The sequence below is a fragment of the Trematomus bernacchii genome, unplaced genomic scaffold (genome assembly GCF_902827165.1).
Source record: "Trematomus bernacchii unplaced genomic scaffold, fTreBer1.1, whole genome shotgun sequence".
Lineage (NCBI taxonomy): Eukaryota > Metazoa > Chordata > Actinopteri > Perciformes > Nototheniidae > Trematomus > Trematomus bernacchii.
Genome location: NW_022987694.1, coordinates 848 through 6,095, shown reverse-complemented (window position 1 = coordinate 6,095; position 5,248 = coordinate 848). Strand labels below are relative to the sequence as shown.

Sequence of the window (5,248 nt, the reverse complement as noted above, 5' to 3'; positions counted from 1 at the left end):
TCGTCGTGGTGCCTTTTTTTCACTGATTCTGGGGATGGACCCTGAACGCAACACGATATCATTCAGACACATTTTTAAAGATCTTATAAAAGAGGGAGGAAGTGAAACGCTCTATTTTTAGTCATTTTGTGTCTGTTTTTGATTATGTGTATATTTGGTCATTTTGCCGCTATTTGATCATTTGTGCGTCTTTTTATAATCATTTTACGTCTGTATTTGATCACGTTGTCTCTTTTTGGTCCTTTTGCATGTTTATGTGCAATTTTGTGTCTTTTTGGTCATTTTGTGTCTGTTTTTGGTCATTTTGTGTCTTTTTGGTCATTTTTTTGTCTGTTTTCGATCATATTCTGTGTCTTTTTGGTAATTTCCCATCTGTTTTACACTCAGACCTGCTAAACACAGTAAAGTGTGATTAAATGAACATATTTCTTATTGTTTAGATGAATACTTTATTAATCTAAACATACATCAAGTATTAATCTGCAGCTGACCTTTGTTTACACGTTCACTGCTGATTTATTAATCTCCAAAATGTGACTCAGTTTCTCTGACGTCTTAAAGGGAGGAGGATTCTGTATTTACCGTCACTTGTTTATCTTCAGACTTCGTTCTCTAGCCTTAGTTCAACTTAGTTTATCCAACATCTGTGATTTTCTATTCAGATCAAACTGATTTCGTTCACAATAAAATATGTTTAATGCGCGATTACAAGCACTTAAAATAAGTATAGATCCCAGTCAAATTATAAAAAGTGAGACATGATGATTTATCCTCCTGTCACTGTTCTTTAGTCTCTTTCTGATCGTTTAGTGTCTCTTTTTTTGAAATTATTTTATGCATTTTTACACATGCACATTTCATTTCGTGTATCTTTTTGGTCATTATGTGTCTTCTTTAGTCTATTGGTATCTCCTTGAAGACATTTCGGTCTCTTTCTGGTCATTTTGCATGTTTTTTCTGTCATTTTGTCTCATTGTGTGTCTGTTATTAATCACTGTGTCTCTCTTTTACCCCAAGTTAAAACTTACTTTATCCAACATCTCTATCATTTTAAATCCTTTCTCTGAGTGCTTGATGTTCCCAGTGTTTGTCTGAATGTGTGTCGGTGTGTGAGCCTCTGTCCCGGGTTAAACGGAGCCTCCATGACAAACTAGTCCCGCAGGAATGTGTGTGTTAAAGCCGAACTTCAGGGTCCTTCCTGCAGCCTGATTCTCCTCCAGGATCCGGGGGTGAATCCACAGCAGGAGAACACACACACTAAAAGCCATTAAACACCATGCAACGGGGTGTTTTCCAGGCTGTTGTAACACTACCCTGCATGAAATCAGAACAACAATAGAGAAGGGCTGAGGAGGTGGAGGTGCAGGAGGAGGAGGAGCAGCTTCCTCACAGCGGAAGGATCTCCTGCAGGACAATGTGAGAGTGCATCCACTTATAGCAAAAGCAGCCAGGATGGAACCACTGGGGATCATTTAACACCCTTTTTGTGTAGTGAAAATCACAATTTAGTTGCAAAAACCCCCTTGGATTGTGTGACCCAGAGGAACCGGCAGCAGCAGCGATGAGAGCTCTGCGCTGAGGCCGAGAATAGAGCGCCTTGCTGGGCCACGACTAGGGAGAAAGATGGGTGTCGTGCTGCGGAGCCTGTTGTTGTGTAGTTTCTGTATTCTCATACGAGGTGAGTCCCTGCTAAACACGCCGCTTTCTTTCAGGGTTTCCGGGTAAAAGTGTGGTTTAAAGCCCCACAGGAGCAGTGTTTTTCAGCGGGGTTTCTCTGCAGAGGTGTCCGGGATCGAGGCCCTTTCTCCGGGTCCGAGAGGAGCTAACTGTTAGCCCACTATGCTATGCGTGCTTTTCGCCTGTTTTGCTCCTGGAGCTCCGGGAAAATAAAACCACAAGTAGCCTGTGTTAGCCACATTAGCTGGAAAACATCCCGTTTCTCTCCCTAGCCTCCTCTGAATCCACATTTGAGATTAAATGTGGTATTTTACCCAAATGTGCAGTTTGTTAGCATGCTAACTTTGTGTTTAGTAACTTGGGTTAACGTTAGGTAGCAATTAGCACAACAGATGCTAACACAAAGCTAACAGGCTAGTGTTGTGATTTTCATGTGTTTTTGTTTTGTGTCTATTTGTTTCACGTTGTCTCTCTTTTTGATCAGTTTGTGTCTGTGTTTTGTTATCGTGTGTCTTTTATAATAATTCATTTTGTGTTTTTTGTTGTAATTGTTGTCCATTTTGTGTCTGTTTTGATCATTTAGCTGGGAAATGATCAGGGAAACCTTCTTATGTGTTAATTGTTGGTGTTCTGTGACTAGATGCTGGGTCCTTCCTGCACATTTCTATTGAATACAACTTAGTTTATCTCAGAATTCTGTGATGTTTTGTACACGTATATAAACCTAGATTTGTTTACAATAAAAACAGTTAAAGCACTTTTACAAACACTCAGAGCTGTTAGGCAATTACAACTAGTACAAAGACACAACGTTATAAATACAAAAACGTGTTAGGAGTAAATACGAACTTAAATGTGCTTTTAGTCAAATGTAAATGGTTCCTGACACTATCTATAACACAAGTTAAAAAGACAATGAAGTCGGGTCGTTTTCTATAAGAACCCAGAGAAGAAGACGTGTTCAAATCATACAAATACAGAATCAAATGATGACTAAACCCAGTAAAGTGAGATTAAATGACCCTCTGGTTCTGTTTAGATTAATGCTTTATTTAATGTATCTGCAGCCGACCAGCGTTTACATTTTTACTGCTGATGTATTCTTGTTTACAACATACTTCTCTGACATCTCTCTCTGTCTTGTTTTTTCCAAATTACGTCCAAAACCCCCGAGATGTTAAGTTTGCAGAGAGACAAATATTAGTGTGTGTGGTGTTTTGTGCTGAAAAACGTCCTATATTACACCGAGTCTACTTAAAAACACATTTTGAATCTGTGTTCCTTTAGACGTCAGAAAACATCTAGTTTTGGCAGCGTTTTCTGATGAAACTCATGAATCAGCGAACTCTGTGTACTGGGATATACATATGTAATAAACAGCTCTAAACATCACAAATGAGATCCAGATGATCTGCTGTGACCTCAGTCGATCCTGTGTTTGGGATCAAATGTAGGGTTCACTTTCATAGATCTGGATAGAATAGAGGTGTAGTGGACGACCCATCAGCACTGGTCAGCTGAAGGCAATTCAACGGTTGAATATAGTGTAATCTTTAAGTTGGAAATTGTGTATTTTGAGCGGTATAAATGTTGTTATTTTTGTGTGTATTCCCTAGTTTAAATGCTGTGATATATTGTTTGTTTTTGGCACATTTATTTGCATGTTATCGTTTCCATTTCTTCACTGTTCGTTCTCTTCTTTAAACACAAATTGAAGGTATCTTACCGGACGATGTTGAAACAGTTTCGTCACTTAAATAAACAAATCGTAACTTCTCTGCAGTGCAGCGCTCAAAGAACCGTGTGGCTTCACAACCCAAATAGAACCCAGAGTATAATCAGCTGAGGCCATCGCAGCACCAATCAGCCGCTGCGCCCAGCACCAATCAGCCGCTGCGCCCAGCACCAATCAGCCACTCCGCCCAGCACCAATCAGCCGCTCCGCCCAGCACCAATCAGCCGCTCCGCCCAGCACCAATCAGCCGCTCCGCCCAGCACCAATCAGCCGCTCCGCCCAGCACCAATCAGCCGCTCCGCCCAGCACCAATCAGCCGCTCCGCCCAGCACCAATCAGCCGCTCCGCCCAGCCGTGACTGCGGATCACGATCAACTGACACCAATCAATTATACTCCATTACAGACATTAAAGGATTAAATAATCCAAATAATAAATCAACGTTTTGGCTCCTACAGAGTTCTATGTCACACTTTTGAGTTTGTATTTCTGTATATGCTCCACTGTTAAAAGTGTTTTCTACAGTTAACATATTTGTCTCGTACCGTTTCCACCGGAAAGAAATCATATTTTGGTGCATTTTTCCAGCATAAATTGTGTTTTTTTTACATATTTTCCCCGGTATAAATGCACCTGTAAATGAACACATTTTCCCCCCAGGTATAGCAGTTGTATTCTCGTGCCGTTTCCACTGTAAAAATGGCATATTTTGGTGCATTCTCCCCAGAATCCACATTGTTTCCCCCAGTATAAATGCACGTATAACTCATCATCCTCATCCTCCTCCTCTTCCTCCTCCTCCAGGCGTGCCGCTGCTGCTGTATGCGAACCGGCGGGACCTCCGTCTGGTGGACGCCGCCCACGAGAAGCACAACTCCTCGGTGGTGGTCGGGGGTCTGGAGGACGCCGCGGCCGTGGATTATATCTACGACCAGGGCCTCATTTACTGGAGCGACGTGAGCGAGGAGGCCATCAAACGCACCGTGTTCAACCAATCAGGAGCCAGCGTGGTGCAGACGGTGGTGCCGGGACTCGTGTCGCCCGACGGCATCGCCTGCGATTGGAGAGGAAGGAAACTCTACTGGACCGACTCGGAGACGAATCGGATCGAAGTTTCTGAGCTGGACGGGAAGCTGAGGAAGGTTTTATTCTGGCAGGAGCTGGACCAACCCCGAGCCATCGCTCTGGACCCCGAACGAGGGTGAGTGGGGGGGGGGGGGGTCAAGATTCAAGGCTTTTATTGCCATTTGAGAGATTACTACAATCAGTTAAGTAACTCTAAAATAAGAAATTAATTCAAATGAACATATATACATATTTGGGCCTCGCGTCGGGCCGACCCACGCCCCTTAGCTGTGATATATGGGAGGCGTGTGGCGCAGTGGATAGAGCCGTTGGTGTTGGGATCAGGGGAGCAGGTTCAAACCCCTCTGCAGTCAGCATGTCGTTGTGTCCCTGAGACACTTCACCCCAAAGTGCTCCTGTGGGGATTGTCCACAGTATTGAGTATGTAAGTCGCTTTGGATAAAAGCGTCTAACAAGTGACATGTAATGTAATGTAATGTAATGAGCATATACCACGGCCTGAAGTGAGCTATTGCTTTTATAAAACGGTTACCAAGTGTGGCAATATGAAAGAAAAATACTCACTCTAATTTAAATAGTTTTTATTAGTAAATAATGATGTTCAAAATAAAATAGTCCCTCTGTTGCCTTCTGCACGAAACACAGTGCGAGGTGGTTGCTATGCAACAACACTAACAGCTAGCGGACACATTAGACAGAGAGCGTTGATCCATTATTTGGCTGTTATTATTTGACAGTTTCATAGAAATC

General features: G+C 42.5%; 1 protein-coding gene across 1 annotated transcript; it reads left to right on the top strand.

The window, feature by feature from the left end:
• Positions 1 to 1,352: 1,352 nt before the first annotated feature.
• LOC117489225 (low-density lipoprotein receptor-related protein 6-like) lies at positions 1,353 to 4,591 on the top strand (the record flags this gene model as incomplete). The annotated part of the gene is given in 2 exon segments (XM_034138402.1): positions 1,353 to 1,678; positions 4,217 to 4,591. Coding segments are annotated over 2 exon segments (430 nt in total), but the record flags the coding sequence as incomplete, so codon positions are not given.
• Positions 4,592 to 5,248: the final 657 nt, after the last annotated feature.